This window comes from Danio rerio, chromosome 10 (genome assembly GCF_049306965.1).
Source record: "Danio rerio strain Tuebingen ecotype United States chromosome 10, GRCz12tu, whole genome shotgun sequence".
Taxonomy (NCBI): Eukaryota; Metazoa; Chordata; class Actinopteri; order Cypriniformes; family Danionidae; genus Danio; species Danio rerio.
The window spans coordinates 3875483-3896129 of NC_133185.1; the positions used below are offsets into that span (position 1 = coordinate 3875483).

Here is a 20647-nt window from a genome sequence, read left to right on the forward strand (position 1 = left end):
TGTTCATGATTAGTTCATGTTAGTAAATGCATTAACTAATGAACCTTATTGTAAAGTGTGACCAATTCATTTTATATACCGGTAGTAGAATATAAATACTATGGCACAGTGAATTTCTGTATTCATAATCAATTACACATACATACAGAACTTTTTTATATGTGTTAAATGAAAGCACTCTCCTTTGGGAATTTAAATGGGAGTCATATTACATTTGCTTTATTTTCAGCGCAATTCATCTCAACATTATTCTTAATGAAAAAGTATAAATCACACAGTCCTGCAGAGATGATTTGACAGCATTATACATTTCTAATTACAAGTGACGTACTGTGTATAATATTGTTAGTACAAAAGCACATTGGTGATGAACGCATGGACTTCGTACATCCCAGAGAAAGTCAATCAGAAAGGAAGTAACACTGCTGATACAGCATATCGAAGTGAAACGACAGCATGAAGTCTCACACATGACGTCTCTTTCTCAGTCTCCATCAGAACTGTCTATTCCTGCTGGTTTGTGTTTGTCCGTTGAACTCATGTGCTTGTCGAAGTCCTCCTCGGTGATTTTCCCTTTCTTCAGTTTCTTCAGCAGACGGGTGTCATTCATAAGCTCGTTTAAGTCTTCCTCTGCAGCGTCCGAATCCTGTGAAGATTAGCATTGACATTTTACAGAGTATCCCAGGTTTGTATACCATTGCGGTAAAAAGGGTTTGTAATAATTATGTTATTATGCATTTATTTCAAAGAAATATATATGTAAAAGTAGGGCTGGCTGTGAAAAGAAATGAGTTATTAAAACTATTATGTTTAGACATACAGTTGAAGTCAGAATTATTAGCCCCCCTGAATAATTTTTCCACCCAATTTTTTCCCCAAAGAGCAGATTTTTCCAACACATTTCTAAACATAATAGTTTTAATAACTAATTTCTTATATCTGATTTATTTTATCTTTGCCATGATGACAGTAAATAATATTTGACTAGAAATTTTTCAAGACACTTCTAGGTTAATTAGGTTAACAAGGCAGGTTATGGTAATGAGGCAAGTTATTGTATAACGATGGTTTGTTCTGTAGACAGTCGAAAATAAAATATAGCTTAAAGGGGCTAATAATGTTGACCTTAAAATGGTGTTTAAAAAATTAAAAACCACTTTTATTCTAGCCGAAATAAAACAAATAAGACTTTCTCCAGAAGAAAAAATATTATCAGACATACTGTGAAAATGTCCTTGCTCTGTTAAACATCATTTAGAAAATATTTAAAAAAGCAAAATAATTCACAGGGGGTGAATAATTCTGACTTCAACTGCATGTTGAAAAAAAATCTTCTCTCCGTTAAACATAAACCGGGGAAAAAAATAATTCAGGGGGGCTAATAATTCTGACTTCAATTGTATAAATAATAAAATAAATATGCAAATGTATATCGAAATATCGGAAACGGGTTTAAAAATCATATCACCGTTATTGAAAAAACATCTATCACGATATAGACTGATATCGAATTATTGTCTGGCCCTAATTAAATGTACTGTTTTTAATCCTGTTTTGATAAAGATTGTCAGTAGCTCTGCCCACAGCACACCTCCAGATGTTCAGTTTCTGAATCAGAATATGAGATTGGGAAAAATGAGCTTGTTACATTTCCTTTAAGAAATTATACATGTTTTATAATAAAATTGTATTAAATATATATATATACATATATATATATATATATATATATATATATATATATATATATATATATATATACATATATATATATATATATATATATATATACATATATATACATATATATATATATATATATATATATATATATATATATATATATATATATATATATATATATATACATACACATATATATATATATATATATATATATATATATATATATATATATATATAATAGTTTTACTCTCTTTGAATAAAAAAAAAGAAGAAAACAAGCTTTTTTTATATGGTAGTGTATGACAGTTTTCATAAAAATATGAAGTACATAAACTGATTTACAGCACTGATAATAATCAATTTTCTGAATGAATGAATTAGTATTTCTGACCTATCTTTCTAATTTCTAATAGACTCAAGAACTCTTTCTAGACTCAAGAACTCTCTTCCCATCAGCTATCAGACTTCTAAACAGATAACCAATGCACATAACAGTCTCTTTTTCTGCTCAGTACAACACTACATTCTCCATCCCAGTTTGCACTATTTTTTTTGGCACATAAGCCAATTGCACTAGGCACTTTTTGCATTATATGGACAATTTAAGAACCACTGTACATTGTTTACATGTTTCATTACTTAAATCAGTTTTATATATTGTTTACTTTTATAGATATTTATATACTTACATTTTATAATCATACTTCAGTCACTTCTGTGTATATATGTGTATGTTGTGTGTATGACTTCACTGTGGACGGCAAAGTAAGAATCTCATTGTACAGGGAAACGTGTTTCCTTACTGTGCACATGACAATAAACAGTTTAATTGAATTTAATTGAATTGAATTAATTTCTGACAGCCAGTGTGTGTACAAAAAACTGTGATCGAGCAATATAGTAAGTAGCAAACCTGATCTAGCTTTCTTTTGGAAGCCCTCTTCTTCTTCCTATCCTTCTTGATCTTCTGCTTGGACCAGGCTTTGTTCTTGATGAAGTTCTTCCTCAGCGGCACCTCTTTCTCTTTCTGCTCCGCCAGCCACTTTTGTCTTTGTTTCTCCCTGTTTTTATCTTTAAAGCGGATGGTGTCTGTGTCAATGGCCTCCGCTTTAAAGTCTGGGAAGGTCTTTCCTCTTAATTCAGGCATTTTGGGTAATCGGACAAGAGCAAAGCCACGAGCCAGAGCGGCGAAATCTAGGTCTGTAAAAAAGAAACCATCAAGATATTTAGATGAGAAATGTTAGCAATGAATCTTATGAAATGTGTTGTTTAGGGTAGCCGAGAGAGCCTAAAAGAGAGCCGAGAGAGCTTTTCACACCTGTAGATCAATTCTTTTGTTCCGAAACAGGGATTAAAATCGTACAATGTTTATTTTTGTTCTTGGTGCGGTTCGCTTACACACTGCAAAGTTTCCAACCCGGGCTCATTGTGGAAACGTAGCCCCGCGGACGTTTCTGCGGACCGCGATTTACGTATTCGAGCGGTTTTTGTTTTCGCGGATTCGCGAGAGGCAGCTGTGCGCGCTTTTTTGCGTCTCGGGCGCCTCTCGAGAGCGCGCGACGTTCGCGACCGCGCCGTTCTTGCGTGAAAAGCCGCCGGATCGGGCGACTCGGCCGCCCTCCTCTTCCTCCTCCTCCTTCCCTAAACCCGAGCGACGGTTCGCAAAAGCCGTCCAGAAAAAAAAAAAAAGCAAAAGCCCTCGTCTTCGATTTCGACCGCGTTTTCGGATCCCGCCGCGTTCTCGCCCTTATTTTTCGGATTCCGTTTTTCGTCTTACCTGATTTTCGGAACCTGCTGTTCCCCGGACTCGATCCCGGTCGTCGTCCAACACGGCCGGCTCCTCCTCTGGGGCCTCCGCTCCGCCGACGCAATGCTGTGAGCTAAGCAGACAAACTGATTGCATCGGGAAAGCCCTCCACTCGGAGGCGAGCTGTCGGCCGGCGAGCGTGAAGAGGAGGGGCGGAGCGGCGCCACACCGCCCCGCAGCGTTCGCTCGAAAAAAACTAAACGCGGCCTTACGTACCTCCAGCCACGTAAATCGCGGTCTCCAGAAACGTCCGCGGGGCTACGTTTCCAGAATGAGCTTGGGTTGAAAGTTTCTAAACAGACCAAAACAGCTAAAACTAGTCACGTGCGAGTAAACTCTCCTCACAATGGGCAGAGTTTCAGGGTTTGTTTTATTTGAGTCCCTCGAACTCCCCTCAGCTGTCATACGTTGTTATTTTAATTTTTGATGATGAGCAATAAGACATTACAAGCAACAGCACTTTAAAGGGGTGGTCCAGAATGTAAATTTAAGGCTTGGTTGTGTTTATAAGATGCAAAGCAATGTGTGCTCATGTTTCACTTGAAGGAAATCGTGTTATTTTTTTCATAAATCTCACTTTGATTATGTACAGCTACTCAGCTAACATGAAAACGACTGATATATTTCCTAGTTCCTCTGAAAGGCCTGACCTCAAGTGACTCTGATTGGTCATCGTCATGATGTGGTGCGATTCGGCTCCGCGTCATGCCCGTACAAGCACGCGCTTTTCTGCTGTGTAAACAGTCAGTCACAACAGTCACTCAAAATGGGGTGCAGCTCCTTTAATGGCTCGTTTCCACTGACTGGTACAGTACAGTACGGTACAGTACGGTTCGGGTTGGTACGGGTCTTGTGTTTCCACCACAAAGGGTACCCTTTTGGTGGGCGTGTTGTACGACATAAAGTTTATGTCGACGTCATGCTCGCTCGAATAAATGTCTACAGTAAAGCTGTACGGGTTGTTTACATATCATATGAGAAGCACTTCTCACAAAACAGATGCTTTATACACATAAATACTTGTGTATAAATGTTTATTACTGACTTTTCTATGAACAAGAATTGATTAAAACTGCAGATCAATGACAGTGCGAAATAAGCTACTGTAACGTCTGTAATTATATAAAATAAATACATAAATGCAACATATATGAACACATACAGCCCCTTACAGTCTCCGATATATTATTAATTACAGTAAAACTACACGCATCATACATTTAGTATTTATTTGGGTTCAAAAACACACGCAACAGAGCCCGCAGTCAGCGCAAACCTCTCATCTGTGTCTGTAATCTTCAGCAGCACATGCAAACTCTGTTAGAGAGTTATTTTGTCATTCCCAGTTGATAATAGTCCAAAAGGCGAAGATAATCATGGCAGTTTGTTCATGATTCAGGTTGTTAAACACTTTTGCTCCTGTGTTTTGCCGGGTTTCTCCTTTTTTTTCCCCGCGCTTTACTCTCGCGCTTGTCTTTTCTTTCTGAATGGATCAGATGACGGAGACACTTCAACAATCACATATTACACGTTATTATTATCAGCTCAAGAAGTTTGTTATATCAAATATAGACGCGATCGCGCGGTCCAGGAAGAAAGCAAATACCGCTCGCACTTTTAGACGGGCTCACAACAACAGCACACGGCAGATTTTGTTCTTCTTTGCATTGTGTCTGTTCATCAAGACGACGACAAGGTTTGTTTGAGCCCGGGTCATCCATGGCTGGTTATTATATGCATATAGTATATCCATGTAATCTCTCGGCTGTGTATTAGAACATGGCGGATCCTTTGTTTACATTCTGTCTAGCTCCACGAGCTCGTGACGTAACCAGTCAGCGTTCGGCTGCGCGTGTAGCTCCACCTTTTGGTACTCTTTCTCGTTTTTGGGACCCTTTTGAAAGGGTGCTGAAAAAGTTGTACGGTTTGGTTCGGTACGCTTATTGACAGTGGAAACGGCCATAAAAGTGTACCAAACCGAACCGTACCACTCAGTAGAAACGGGCCATAAGAGACATCGCTATTGCGTGTGTCTATGTGTGTGCGTGAATGTGTGAGCTTTCTGTAACAAGTGCATCTGCGCGGGACTTTCTTTTTCTCTGATGCTCGGATTACGTTATTTTCTGTAAGATATCGTGACAGAAGAATAAAGCACAAGATGTGGGATGCGACCTGTGTGTGCCTTGATTTATTTGTCTGCTGCTACCACCAGTTAGGTGAGCTCTCCTGTATTTTTTAAACTCAACGCGTTACACGACATCTTTCACATATATCCGGAATATGCAGGTGTAAGTGATATAAATCATCCACATATCTTTTGCGACTTCATTATCTGAGATGTAAAGAGAAACAATGCAGTCGCGCACACACATAGAGAGACACTGCACTGCTGTTGAAGTGTGTGTGTGTGTGTGTTTACAGCAGTTTGACTGATAAATATGAATTTGTAGCTCAATCATTAGCGGTGCAAAGCAGCATTTCCCATTGTTTACATCATTGCTGCAGCATACCGTTAGCGCTAGACACTGTACATGTCATGATCAATTTTAACAAATAAAAACATCTACAGGTTGTAGTTCACAGCTTCTGCTTTGAGGAGAATTTAACCGAATCCAGCACTGAGCTGCTCTGTGGAAACAGCAGTGTTTGGACGCATTTTTAGCTTCATCTCTGCTATTACGTTACAGAGTCTCTGGCTACGGCCTTTAGCTCTCGGCCACCGTGGTCAAGTAAACTCACTCACCTTTAATGCGAAATATCAGACTGCACTCATGTTTGGCGTACGCCTGCACATACGACACAAAGGCTCTCATGCCCTTCTCAAACATCGCTCGGTCGCCTAAAGCCATCGCCTTCAATTTCGGCAGAACATCAACCACATCTTTCACTGAGGAAAACGACTGAAGGGGACACTGAGGGACAAAGTACAAGCACTTAGCACCTTAACGTCAAACATTTATAATAAGAAAAGAGAATATTAAGACAAACAGGGTATGAAGCTGCACAAACAACCAGAAAGATGCATGAACCTAAATGATATACAATGGATAGTAATATGTTTTCATACAATCACTGGGGGGGTTTGTATGAAATCTAATAGATTTTTTTAAACTATTAGAATTACCATATTTCATCCATAACCTACAGAAGCAAAAATAGTAGTTAAAGGGTCACGAAACACCAAAACACATTTTTGAGCTGTTGACAGTCGTATATGTGTCCCAGACTGCTAAAAACACTATTAAGACACCTATATCTCACTAAAAAGTGTAAATTGATTGTTTTTGCGTTATTTCAAGCAAATTCGTACATCCGGATTGAACGAATTTTTGAAGCTGCGTCACGGCCATGAGATAATAGCATGTATTCCAGCGTGCAGACTGGGCGTCTGTGCCAGAGTGGGTCTTATTATGTCTCCGAGTGTGCTGCATTAATGCATGAGTAAGGCTTGGTTCAAACCAATCAGCGCGCTCTATTGTGCAACTTCATTAATATTCATTACTGTCACAGTGTTTAGATGAGACACACCACGTTGTGTTGGCAAAACAAGCGTGAAGTGTTGCTTTTATAGTTTGCTGCAGTTAAGTTTTGTTTTCATTTTCTCTCTGTGAGAGCTCAGAGTCACGTGTCGATTAACAGTGTACGCGACAACAATAACTTAAGTGTCTAAGGAGGAACATTGTTTACCTGAGAGCTGTTCTCATCTGCAATCGCTGAGATCCGGATTGGCTTGTAGTCTTCTCTTAATAAAGATGCGGCTCTAGTTGCTGGTGATTGTCCTGTCTCTAAAGATTTGGTAAGTGAGCGACCAGTGCTCTTTGTTTATTCAGTTTGTTCTTATCGAACTAACTATTAAACCGAGTGTAAACATGTTAGCACCACAACTAAAGTGTAACCTCGTGTAACCTCGCCGCATTTTGTGACCAGAATAACACACGCGGCTTTCTGATGCTACCTGCTGTGTGCATCCAAGTTTCCGGGAAATGCTGAGGGTTTTTTTTTCTCTCATTCGCCGTGCGGTATCAAACATTGCATGAAAAATACACGCTTAGAGCAGATCCTCGAATCAAATATCTTGTTTGTCGCGAGGGGCATGAATGAATTCCCTGAATGAAAGAGCCAAACTGCAGTTAAAGTCCACCATTTAATAATTTGGCAAATAATTCGACTACAGATGTCCATGTAAACACAGTCACATTGTCCCCTGTGTGTGTTTTGACTCTGAAACTCAGCAAATAGACACTCCCACACCATCCCTCTTTAGTTCCTCCGACACTCCCCCCTAAACAGAGCTGGACACGCCCACTTTTCTGACTTTTTCCAAAGTAGAGGTGTGAAAACACCCTGCTGAAACGAGGGGGTTTCATGGCCCTTTAATAATAGTTACATTAAAAAAACAACATAACCAATTAGCTTTTTGATTATTTGGCGTCCCCTAGGGTGATTACACTATATTACTATAAGACACAGCAATAACATCACATGCAGCACATTGATTTTGTTACCAGGTTAAAATTTCGGACACCTTTACAGCACCTGCGTACATTAAAAATAAATACAGGCCATGACTGAACATGGAGGTCTCTGAGTGCCGTTTTTCTAAATTAAACGATTAATAGACTTGGGTCAATTGGTATTTTTATCCAGGGTTATAGATTTATAACCACCTCAGAGGATACTGAGACTCGTGAGTCACTGGCATAGTTATTTTGGGGGTTGCGGGCTGAAATGTTAGGGAAATTGTTATATTGTTCTTTGATATGTACATAGTATAGTTGCTGCTTGAAAAGTTGAGAAATTCCTAACTTCTGCAGCGAGCAATGCTGCTGAATCGTCGCCGATGGATCTACAATTCAGTTTGGCAACACTTGATGTCAGCCGTTTAAAGTAAATGGGAAGCATTGACATTGACGGCCCGTGTGAATCAGGAATAAGAGTATGGGTTTAGCATTTTATACTTGCAGGACATGAGAATGAGGAAACAATGGTATTTGAGGCTCACGGTATGTCATTTCCATGTACTGGACTCTTACTATTCAGCTATGCCTTGGTATATCCAGATTTTCATTTTATGGCACCTTTAATTCTGTAGCCTATTTTGAGTGTGATAACACTCAGTCTTCACTGATCATTTGTATATGAAAGTTTTGAAAATGTGAAAGTTTTTCTCTGACTTACCTTTTGATTAATGGACAAGAAATTGACATATGACTCTTCCATTGGCAGAAGAAAGACAAGCGCATTTCCTTGGTTTCCAATACGTGCAGTTCGTCCACAGCGATGCACAAAGGAACTAATGGATGGAGAATTTCACTTGATTACCTTTCATTCATTACGCACAAAACATACAAACAGTATGGCACCTTTTAAACTGTGTTGAAGCTGTAACACTATTTCAATGTGTGTTCATAAGACTGTCATGAAATCTTTATAATCATGACATGACGCCTTATAAATATGAATGAGATTTTATGCATGCTTATGACATGTCATTAAGTGTCATTTGCTCAGTTACGTCATTTTAAATGCAAAGGTGATGCTGTCTGAGATATCTTTGCAATGACATCTTGACATTACCAAAACAGCACATCTTGTCATAACTCTGTCATAAACATGATGGCCATAAAGCCATTGTAATTTAGTCATGAATTTTATAACAGCATCATTAACATTTTTCTTGTACAAATTGAATGTGTCAATAAAATGTCATTAAATGTCACTGATTACTAATGACGCTGTTATAAATTAATCTGACAGAGTAATGACACTTTTATTGATAAATTTTAAAAACAAATTTAGTTTGTTCCACTGGAAAAAAAAGCTATTATAACATATTCATGACAAAAATAACGACAATCATGTTTATGGCAGATTTATGCTGTCATAAGTTATGTTGTCTTGGTAATGTCAAGTTGTCATGGCAAAGACAGGTTATGATGTATTTGTTTATGTCAAGTTCTTATAACAAAGACATCTCAATCAATGTCACCTTTGTGTTTAAAATGACATAACTGAGCCAATGACACTTTCATGACGGTCATAAGCATGCGTAAAATCTCTTTCCTAAATGTGTCATGTCATGATTATAAAAGTGTCATAACAGCCCTATGAACACCCTTTCAAGTAAAGCGTTACTGCTTCAACACAATTTAATAACATATTTATGACAAGTTATGTAGTCTTGGTAATGTCAGGTTGTCAAAAACATCTGTCACAAAACAATGTCACCTTTGCATATAAAATGAACTATCTAAGCCTATGACAGTTGTCATAAGCATGCATACAATCTCCTTCATATTCAAGAGATGTTATGGCATCATTATAAAGGTGTCATGACAGTCTTATGAACACCCCTTCAAGTAAAGCGTTACAGCTTCAACACAATTTAATAACATATTTATGACAAGTTATGTAGTCTTGGTAATGGCAAGTTGTCATAAAGACATCTGTCACAAAACAACGCCACCTTAGTATTTAAAATAGCATAACGGAGCTAATGTCAGTTGTCATAAGCATTCATACAATCTACTTTACATTTATGATGTGTCGTCATGATTATAAGGGTGTCATGACAGTCTTATGAACACCCCTTCAAGTTAAGCGTTACTGCTTCAACACAATTTAAAGACAGATTTATGACAAGTTATGTAGTCTTGGTAATGTCAAGTTGTCATAAAGACATCTGTCACAAAACAACGTCACCATTGCATTTAAAATGACATAACTGAGCATGCATTCAGTTACAATGTGTCATGTCATCATTATAAAGGTGTCACCTTAGCATTTAAAATAGCGTAACGGAGCTAATGACAGTTGTCAAAAGCATTCATACAATCACCTTTACATTCATGATGTATCGTCAAGATTATAAAGGTGTCATGAAAGTCTTATGAACAGCCCTTCAAGAAAAGTGTTACCTTTATTTTTATGATTTATAAATGAGAATTGAACCTTTTTTTGCATTAAATCTAATGTCACTGTTACCTTGCACTGCTTGGCGGGTCATACTGAAGCACCCAGTTGACTTCGGGTATGTCGATGCCTCTCGCCATGACGTCTGTGCACACCAGAATCCCACTGTATTTTGATAAATGGAGTTGTTGTTTAATAGTATTGCAAATATGAATTAAATTAAAATAGCTTTCTCTGTAATTAGCTATAAAGGCTAAATGATGCAGTGCCCTCACCTCTTCAGAGCCCTGAAATCGGCAAAAATCTTGTTGCGTTTATGCTTCATCTTTCCATGAATGCAGTGGATGCTGACGTTCTTGACCAGGACTTCCAGGGCTTTTCCGAAATATTCCACACAGGCACAGGTGCTGCGGGTTAAAGAAAACATTTAAAAAAAAAAAAACAAAGAGAGATGCTCCTATTCAGTAAGAAAACGTTAAAATGAGCACAGGTGACAGACACGTCCAGTATTTATTTATTAATTTTTTAGTTCCCAAGAGATGTTTCACAGAATGATTCTCAATATTTTCTAACATATTTGTTTGTCATTTTTTCTCGCCGAAATAAAAGCAGTTGTTAGTTTTTATTTAATTATTATAAATCTAAATTATTAGCCTCCTTAAGATTTAATTATTTTGACTACCTACAAAACAAATCATTGTCGACCAATGACTTGCCTAATTAACCTAACTTGCCTATCTAAAACTGCACTAGTAAAATATTATGTAATGGCATGGCAAAAACGAGTTATTATGAAAAAGTTACTAAAACTACTATGCTTAACATGTTAAAAAAGAATTACAATTTCAATTTAATAATTAAATAATAATATAATTTATATATAATTAATATTTGCCGGCAGCTAGCTTTCTGCAACTCTCACAAGGTCGCCCACTGAAGCTACGCAGGGCTGCGCCCGGTCAGTACCTGGATGGGAGACTACATGGGAAAGCCAAGTGTGCCGCAAGCCTGCGTTTCAGTGAAGGTCTCGGCCGTTAGATCGCCCCCTGGGGGCTGGCTGCAGTACAAGTCATAAAGCCCGCCTCCTCCGTGTTAATGAAGGAGACTTGAGCCCAAATAAAAAAAATGATTACACTTGCAATAAAATGTCCCGAAAGATGGTTCTGGTCAATTAAGGCACTGGTTATTGTGCTGAAATAGGTGCAGATCTTCATTTTTGTAAACAGTTTGTTTTTAGCAGTAATTTAATGCTGGGCGTGTCATCGTGATTGACAGCTGTGATTGACAGTTTCCCAAAGCAGCACGTCTGAGCTTCGGCAGGAGACTGAAGTGTTATTATTCGATTTCTGTGTTGTTTTACCATGACAAAATGAGTTCTGCAGTAAACTACAGTTTCTGACATACATGATCCTGGTGAAACACTGTTTATTCTCTAAGGTCAGGGCTTTTTTCGGGCTTTATTAGTTTGCTGATACACGCCTAGCCACCCAGATAGCAAAACACACTCGGGCCAGTTCCGGCTAGATTCTCACCTGCCGGAGACTTACCCCTCAGAGCTCAGACTGACTCCCTCTGCTGGACCTACTCCGGATGCCTGGACTCACTGCCTGATTCCAGCCCGAGTCAATCGAGCCAGATGCGGCGGCCGAGCGAGCCGGCGCTGCCGCATGCATGCCGGAATTAGCCCGCGACGCCGCGAGTAGGTTATACGCTGCGGTCCGGAGCTGGCACGATTGAATATATAAAACCCTCATATTTGTCAACGTTATTACATCCATTTGTGTTGATATGACAGCAAACGCATGCTGAGAAGTTCGGGGGGCGTGGTTGATTTTACATAAAGCGTTTGGTTGGAAGCTCGACTCATTTTCGCGGCTCCTCCTCTGGCTCCATCAGACAGTCCTTCTGCGCATGTCAAGGCTCCAATTTCAGCAGTCTTTTGCGACAGTTTGTGCCCGTCAAGCAGGCGTTTTGCCCTCAAGGCGTTCAATGGGAAAAGGGGCTGTCGCGTCGTCCATATTTTTTACAGTCATTGGGGAAAGCTAGGTTGTTGCCACAAGTGAGACCAGCAGGGGGAGCTCAACCTGTGGTCTGTGTGAGTCCTAATGCCCCAGTATATTAATGGGACTCTATTCTGCTCAGTGAGTGCCGTCTTTCATATGAGACGTTAAACCGAGGTTCTGACTCTCTGTGTGTAGGGGCTTTAACCCCGTCATCCTGGGCAAAGGTTTGAGTGCAAGTGTTTGAGTGTAGTCTGAGTGTATGTGGAAGACTCAGTCTAACACACCTGAAGAAAACCAGCTGTTTCTCATGCTTGTGCTGCCTGAGAAAGGCCACCAAAGTGTTGAACTTCTCCTCTGCTCGACACATCTGCACATAATGAAGAAAAAGCACAAGTAAACAACAGACTAACTGGAGGACTATAGCAGAGAAGTGATAATAATGAGACAAGGAACATGCATTAAACAGTCAACAATACAGACCCCTATACGAAAAAAACACACACAAAATGACGTATTTTGAATATAAAAAGTAATTGTGGATTATTTTTCCTTTTATCACAGTCTTGGACATGTGAAACATCATTGCCTTTGATGCAGTGTTTTTGATTAATTTTCATTTTTTTTCTCTCTAATTTACTGTTGGTGGCTGTTTTTGCCTCATTGACTTCCATTATAACCCCTTTTTATATATTTTGTATTACAAATCTATGACAGCACATCATCCTGCCGTTTGATTGTTGGTGGTTAGTCATTTTTACTGTTGATCATCAATTGGCACTATTAACCCTTTAGATAGGCCTGTGCAAAAAACAACTTAGTTTTTGGATTTTATATGGAGTATAACAGCAAATTTAAGTGTAAATATGTGTGTGAGAGTGACCTTTGAGCACTTGTGTGTGTCTGAGAAAATCTAAATAAGCATCTCAGCTTTCAGAACTACACAAAGTAAACAAAAACAAAGACTGTGTATTTATGCACCATCAAATGTGCTTATAATGGAAGTCAATGGAGGAAAAACAGCCACCAACAGAAAATTAGGTAAAAAAACAATCAAAATCTTACAATGCATCAAAGCCAGTGTTGTTACTGATCATTCACATGTCCAAGACTGTGATAAAAGAAAAAAAAAAAAAAAAAAAGTTTATGATTACCTTTTATATTGGAAAAAAAAAAAAAAAAAAAATTATATATATATATATATAATTTGTGAACTTGTCAATTAAAGAGTTAACATTTAATAGTTTTAATCACGACAGCGGCTGATTAACAGATTTATTCAAAAAACATATTGAAAAAAATACATTTCTGATGCATTTTTACAGCAGTTTAATTCAGTGGATGTTTTCATTCCAAACATACCAAAAGGCTAGTCGATTTAAACAGTGTACAAGACTTAACTAGGATAATTAGGCAGGTTAGGGAAATTAGGCAAGTCAATAGCCCCTTTCACACAGTGATACCGGTAAATATCCGGAAAATTTACGGAACGACTTTACCGGTATATACAAAAAAGCGCTGTTCACACAGGCGAGGACGTTACGGAATTTTTCCGGAAAAGAGCATTCACACATCCATTCCAAAATACCGGTAAATTCTGACATCATTCACCACAAATGAGCTTTAAACGGCTGCGCTTGTATTTGTAAACATTTGACTAAATTACAAACTCTGTGGATGATCAGTGTTGTGAACAACTTCCGCAGGATCACTTTCGCATGTCGAGATGTTCATAATATGTGCGTGTGCAGGCGCTCACAGGCTGTTTCACAGCCACACGCAAAGCTTGAAGGTAAACAAACAACGGCTTATCATAAGCATCTCATCGATGATTATTTACACAGTTGGCATTAAGAAGAACATATAAACGTGATCTGACTAACTTCTAGCAGCTAAATGTGTCTGGAAAAATATTCAAAGGCTTTTATTCTCATAAACCGCGCGGACGTGAATGCGTCTGACTGTTGTGATTGGCTAAAGCAGACGTCTCACGTCAGCTCGTTCTAGACGTGCACGCGCTTATTCCGGAAATCTTCCTTCTGCGTTCACACAGCGCAGCATTCTGGCAAATTGCCGGTAATGTTACAACTTCTCTTTCCGGAAAATAGCCAGAACGAATTTACTGGTATTTTCAAAAGGACCTGTTCACACATACAACCTTTCCGGAAAATTGCCGGTAATTTTCCGGAAAGGTCTGTATGTGTGAAAGGGGCTACTGTATAACCTTTTCTAGCCTAAATAAAACAAATAATACTTTCTCCAGAAGAAAAAAATCAATTGGTTCTGTTATGCTGATTCCTGCAGTTCAATATGCATGCTTTGTTTAGATTTGTCTCCAACTCCATATATCAAAACCACCTAGAAATGTATATAAGGGTGCTTTCACACCTGTAGATCAGAAACTGCAGCAATAGCAAGTTCTCAGAATCCTTCTTTCGCTTCTGAGATCACAACAGTGATCAATACTAATTCTAAGCCATAATCAACGCAGCGGTTCTGATTTACAGCTGATTAGAAATGACTCACGGTGTAGTAGTTGCTGAGTTTGGCAGGGGTTTTCTGCACACTGGAGGCCGCGACCCCTTTCTCCTTCACGGTGATTCGCACAGGGTTTCTGAGACCGGCTCTCACCAGCTTCTCCAGCTCCTGCGTCTGAGTGGCGGAGAAAAGCCCTGTGCGCCGCTGCTTGGGTAAATACCCCAGAATGGTGTTTAAACTGCAGAGGCACATCAAAAATAATCTGTTAAATTGTATTCCTACACTCTGGAATATTTCATTTTGGGGTTGCACTTGTCATCCAGTCATCATTTACTCTCTCTTTACTTGTCCCAAAATCATTTGACTTTTTTTTTCATTTGAACAAAAAGAAGATGTTTTGAAGAATGCTGGAAACCGGCACTTTCAAAGTAGGAAAAACAAACACTATGGAAGTCAATGTTTACAAGTTTTTAACATTTTTCAAAACATCTCATTTTGTGTTCCACTGAAGAAAGGCAAGACAAGGCAAACTTAATTTACACAACCGCCCAATTTTACACAACCGTAGTTGATCCAAAGTGATTTACAATAAAACAAACTAGACAATAAAACTAAAAACTGGTATTAAAAATACAAGGAAATATATGTGTATAAAAGTAATACTAAAATACAACAAAAAAATAGCATGCATGCGTCCATTAAAGGCAAGAGAGCAAAAATAGGTCTTTAAGTTAGATTTAAAAGCATCCAATGAAGGAGAAATCCTGATGTTCAGAGGGAGACTGTTAGAGATGTGAACCTATACTGGTCTCACGGTTCGGTTATGATTATCATGCCTTCGATTCGGTACAATTCGATATCTCGGTGCATCACGGTGCATTGACGATGCTTTCCAATACAGTGTTATATTTTAGGGGGGAGGCTATAACAAGCTGTCTGTATAAACACACAGTACCACACTGTCTCTCATTCAAACACATACACAAACATAGACAGCACCAAAGAAACAAACAAACACACGCACGCACGCACGCACGAACGCACGCACGCACACACGCACGCACGCACGCACGCACGCACGCACACACGCACACACTTAAGCCCTCGCAACAGGGAGAGCTCGCGCTGAGCGGAGCAGAAAAACAAAAAAAAACAACAAAAAAAAAACACTTTTCCGACGGTCCCTTGCTGAGAGCTGCTCTCAGCGCGAGCTCTCCCGGTTAAACAAATATTGCGAGGGCTTAAACGGAGCAGTGGTCGTAATATCGAGCGAAAAAAATAAAAAGACAGCTGTGAAACATAACCAGCTTTGTCTTTTTGTAGGAAACACACTTTAGATCTTTGTAGGGTAAGAGGTTTTTGAGTTAATGCCGTCTATAACTGAATGTGTGTCAGGAATTTTGAAAACAAAACCAACTGAACCGCGCTCATTTCTGGCGCCCCCCTGTATATACAGCACCCTTAGCATTTGCCTTTGGTGCCTATGCCACGGGCCGGCCCTGAGTTGGCTGAGTGTTGTAAATACTCGCGCTCACCTCCCTCGCGACAGAGCGCATAGGAGATAAATGACGTCAGTACATAATAACCGGTTATGATTATTACTGAACCGATACCTTATTGTTTGCGTCTGCATCGCGGTGCACCGAAGAAACTATTAATTTTGACACCCCTAGAGACTGTTCCAGAGCTGGGCCACAGCACAGAAATCTGGATCACCTTTTGATTTGCAGCGAGACCGTGGGGATAGGGAAAGAATTGATGCATCGTTGTTTTTTTCTTCCACCCCTATTAAAGATTCTAGTGGAAAATCACCTGGCTTCAAAGCCCATGTCCAACAATCTGTCAGCTTCATCCAGGACTAGGACATCTAGAGACTTCACAGCCGTGGCCAAATCAAGTCCATCAGCCTTCCTCCTAAACATGTCCTCCAATCGGCCGGGAGTCGCAATTATGATGTTGGCTCTGTAAAGGGCACAAAGCATTGTGTGCGCTTTCATGAACACAATATATTGAATATGTCGGCATACTGTATGTCCAGGGCAAGTACTCACCCCTGAGTCTTCAACTTCTCCACGTCCTCAATAGGGTTGCTTCCACCAATTAAAAGGATCTGTCTAAAAGCAAACACACGTTTCGTAAGATTTACACTTCTAACAAACTTCGTAAGAACATTTGTACAGTAAAAAATGTTATCTCACGTAAACTGAGGGAATCCCTGCAGAAAACGACCCATCACTTCGCTGATTTGCATAGCCAGCTCACGGGTGGGCGTTATGATCAACGCACCGACCTAAAAATGCATTAAAAGAATTGTAGTTAAAGGGATAGTTCACACAAAAATCTAAAATCGATCATTTACTCAACCTTGATTTGTTTTGAAAACTAAACGAGTTTCTTCTGTTGAACACAAAAGAAGATGTTTTGAAGAATGTTGGAAAATGACTTCCATGGTATTTGGTTTTCCTACTATAAAAGTCAATGGCTATCAGTTTTCAGCTTTTTTCAAAGTATCTTATTTTGTGTTTCGCAGAAGAAAGAAACTCATAAAGATTTGAAACAAGTAAAGAATAAACGATGACAGAATTATTATATTTTTTTGGGGTGAACTATCACTTTAAAACTTTATATAACACACAAGGAAGAACTACACTCCCCAAAACAGAAAGAAAACAGTAATGATAACCCCAAATCCAAAAAAAGGTTGGAACAAATAAAAAAAAAATTAAGTAGTGATTTAAATTTTCTTTGACTTGCATTTCTTTGCAGACAATACGACAAACATTGTTGACAAGTACATAGAGATTTTGGAGCACAATAAGCTGCCTTCTTTTCCAGGGAAGCCCATGCATATTTTAAGACAATGCAAAACCACATTCTGTACACTTTACAAAGTCCTGACTGCAGGGGAAGAGGATATATGTGCTTGACTGGCCTGCCTGTAGTCCTGACCTGTCTCCAATAGAGAATGTGTGGTGAATTTTGAACGAAGAGCCCATACTGTTGTCCACCTTAAGACTTGTTTGCAGAAAGAATGTGACAAAATGACACCTGAAACACTTCATCACTTGGCGTCTTCAATTCCTAAACGTGTTTAACTGTTGTGAAAAGGAATGACAACATAACAAAGTGCTAAATGTTTTACTGTTACAACTTTTTTAAAAAATGTGTTGCAAGAACCAAAATTGGGACCATAAGGAACAAATTATATAATGTTTGCTGTATTGTCTGCAATGAATTACATGTCATAGTAATTTTAGAAATCACTGCTTTCTTTTTTTAATTTGCGTTTTCCATACTGTACAAACTGTATTTGGGCTTGTATAAGTAGGGTCAAAAGTGTGCACACCTGCATCTTTTTTAACTTCTCTTCTCGCTTTAGAAGAATTTCTAATGCAGGGATCACAAAGGCAAGAGTCTTCCCACTGCCAGTCACCTGAAATGACAATTAATGATTATTATATATTTATAACACGTTCTTAGGGCAGCTTACACATTATGATAAAAATACAAACTCACCGCCTCGGCAGCCACATCTTTATTACTCATAAAAAGAGGAATACAGGCAGACTGAAATGAAAGACAGCGGAGTTAGCCAACTCTACGTCAGATAATAAGGTAAGAAACATGCGACAGTATAAACAGTAATCCAATACCTGAACGGGAGTCATATATGTAAATCCCAGCTCTTTAAGAGTCTGTAATATGTTGTCATGTAATTTCACCGGCAGACTCCCCCATTTTCCATCGGTAATGTTTTCCATAGTTTAGATAAATTTATTCCACAAAAGTAAACACATGGGGAGAGTCTGTGTGCTGCAGGAAATATGCTCCGAATAGGAAACAAATGGACGGCACTAACGTTCCGCATTACCTCAGTCATTCTCGTGGGTCGTTTGTGGATTTCGTTGATCTTTCATTGCATTATAAGTCAATTCAAAAAGGTTTATAGCATTAAAACGTTTATTTACAAATTAAATTATCTGCATTCATACCAATACATTTAAATGGAGTGAACAATTTGATTAAATTCAATTCAGCTTTATTTGTATAGCGCTTTTACAATGTATATTGTGTCAAAGCAGCTTCACATAGAAGATCATAGTAAATTGAAACAGTGTCAGTTCAGTTTTCAGTGTCTAAGTTCAGTTCAGTTCAGTGTGGTTTAATAATCACTACTGGGAGTCCAAACACTGAAGAGCAAATCCATCGATGCGCAGCTCCTCCGGTCCCGAACCATGCAAGACAGCAGCGAGTAAAAAAGTTCACCAATTGATGTAAGTGAGGAATTAAAAAGGCGCTGGAGAAGCTGGACATCAGCGAAGACTCGTCTGTCCCTGGAGCGTCACAGGAATCAGACTCATGCTCTCTACTCCTCCAAAACCACCACAGCAGCTGCTCAGGATACGGCCTGGTCCAGGATTATGGGAACCTTGGGATCATCTCATCGCTGGTCTTGGATCGTATTAGTGGCGCTGCATAGTCTGCCAAAACAAGTGGGCCAAAATGCGCTGAGGAAAAGTTTACTACCATATGGCATCTATATCACACCTCTACAACTTCCGACAGCCTGTTGGTTATGGTCTGGCAAAGGAAGAAATAAATCGCACACACAGTTTCATTTATTTTTTATTTGAAACATGGAGGCTCCGTCCTGGTTTGGGGTTGCATTTTTGCCAGTGGTGTTGGAAACACTGTCTGAATCGATGGGGATGTGAATGCTGAAAAATACATAATCTATATTGCCGTTACTTCTGGAAAGCACTTGTTGGTTACGGTTTTATTTTTCAGTATTGTACTGATCCCAGACACACTGCTGGTGTAGTAATGTCATATTTGAGCGGTAAAAGAAAGAAAACAAATTAGCTGATAGTCATGAAATGGCCCACATGGAGTCCAGATCTATAGAGACAGTACGGGACCCCCTGGGCAGAGAAAGTTTTTTTTTTTAATTAACAATGCTTGAACAGTAACAGAAAGGCATTAAACATGCTTTTTAGAATTACACAAAAGACTGAGATAACAATCAATTTGCATACATTCACAATCTTTCCATCCCCATTATAATACAACATAAATAAAATAACAAAAAATTAAATGCGAAAGAAAATTAAGCAGCAGGGGAGTTAAAGTTCTCAAAATATGAAACCAAAATCCTCTAATGAACTTAAATATCTTGCCTTTTGGCTTTTCATCTTTCTTAATGTCTTCAAATATTTCCCAAATTCTTCTTTAAACACCAATAGTCTTCGGGGAATTTTAAGACTTATATTTATGAATATAAAATTTTAATAATAACATCAAATTATTCATTATATATCTTTTTTATCATTAAGTATTAGGCCAAATTTATTAATTTTCCCTGAAGATGGTAAGTCTTAAAGATATTTTCTGTTGTATCAAAACTAATACTTCATCCCAAAACTCTTTGTACCAAATTCATTAATTCATTTTCTTTTTGGCTTAGTCCCTTTCATAATCCGGGGTCGTCACAGCGGAATGAACCGCCAACTTATCGAGCATGTTTTTTTAGGCAGCAGATACCCTTCCAGCTGCAACCCATCTCTGGGACACATCCATACACACTCGTACACTACAGGCAATTTAGCCTACCCAATTCACCTGTACCACATGTGTTTGGACTGTGGGGGTAACCTGAGGAAGCCCACGCGAACCCAGGGAGAACATGCAAACTCCACACAGAAACGCCAACTGACCCAACCGAGGCTCGAACCAGCGACCTTCTTGCCGTGAGGCGACAGCACTA

At 38.9% G+C, this 20647-nt stretch overlaps 1 protein-coding gene across 1 annotated transcript; it reads right to left on the reverse strand.

Moving 5' to 3' along the window:
* Positions 1-197: 197 nt before the first annotated feature.
* On the reverse strand, positions 198-18725 carry ddx55 (DEAD (Asp-Glu-Ala-Asp) box polypeptide 55). Its single transcript, NM_173229.2, has 14 exons — positions 18537-18725; positions 18400-18450; positions 18230-18316; positions 17082-17173; positions 16935-16997; positions 16696-16845; positions 14932-15121; positions 12693-12775; positions 10681-10812; positions 10478-10570; positions 8672-8786; positions 6237-6405; positions 2600-2886; positions 198-646 (listed from the first exon to the last, which is right to left on the reverse strand). The coding sequence occupies exons 1-14, from the start codon at positions 18642-18644 to the stop codon at positions 485-487; spliced, it is 1782 nt and encodes a 593-aa protein (NP_775336.2). The 5' UTR covers positions 18645-18725; the 3' UTR covers positions 198-484.
* Positions 18726-20647: the final 1922 nt, after the last annotated feature.